Source organism: Chaetura pelagica, unplaced genomic scaffold (genome assembly GCF_000747805.2).
Source record: "Chaetura pelagica isolate M959 unplaced genomic scaffold, ChaPel_1.0 scaffold45, whole genome shotgun sequence".
In the NCBI taxonomy this organism is placed as follows: domain Eukaryota; kingdom Metazoa; phylum Chordata; class Aves; order Apodiformes; family Apodidae; genus Chaetura; species Chaetura pelagica.
In genome coordinates, this window is record NW_009953217.1 from 642,886 (window position 1) to 643,542 (window position 657).

The 657-nt window shown below is 57.2% G+C and overlaps 1 protein-coding gene across 1 annotated transcript in view; it reads right to left on the reverse strand.

Annotated features, from left to right (window-relative positions):
- Nucleotides 1–123: 123 nt before the first annotated feature.
- Nucleotides 124–657, reverse strand: part of SCARB1 (scavenger receptor class B, member 1) — a 19,095-nt gene continuing 18,561 nt past the window's right edge. The window contains exon 12 of the mRNA XM_009997679.1: nt 124–240. Coding sequence (XP_009995981.1) covers nt 124–240 — 117 coding nt within the window. The remainder of the gene's footprint in view (nt 241–657) is intronic.

Consider the following 657-nt stretch of genomic DNA (forward strand, 5'->3'; position numbering starts at 1 on the left):
TGCAGGGTCTCTGATAAGAGTTGCCCAGGAGGACTTCACCTTCCAGAGACCTCTGGGGATCCAAAGCAGGTCAGGCCCCCAGCACTGACGTGTCCCAGTGGGAAGTGCGCCAAAGCTGGTGGCTCAGGCGGTGTCCGGGCTCAGGGTGCCGGTGGCCTGGAGCAGCGGCGTGGTCTCTGAGAAGGGGGGTGGGTGGTTCTGCGTGGTGGGGTGGGCTGGGCTCTTCTGGGCAGTGGTTCTCTGGAGAGGAGAGGACAGTGGTTACAGCCACGCCCTTGGTGGTGGCACTGTGCTCAGACCTTGTCATGCACAGGCATCACCTCATCCCCACTTGGGGGACACGTCCCTCAAGCCTCTTGAGCTCTCCTGTTGCCAAGAACCCCTTTCTGATGACTTCTTAAATGGAAGAGTTTTTGCATCTCCTCTCCTAACAAAATAAGTGATTTCCATTCCTGCCAATGAGCACTTGTAACACCCCCAAACACCCAGCCTGAAGAGCTGTGTCAACAAGTGGAGGAGTTACAGGAGAAAGCCAGCAGGCTGCACAGCATCCAGGATGAAAGGGAGATGGACGGGATCTTCTTAGGGACACAACAGCTTGAAGCCCCCCAGACCCCAGCTGCAGTAGAGACACAGGCAGCACCCATCCCCACTATA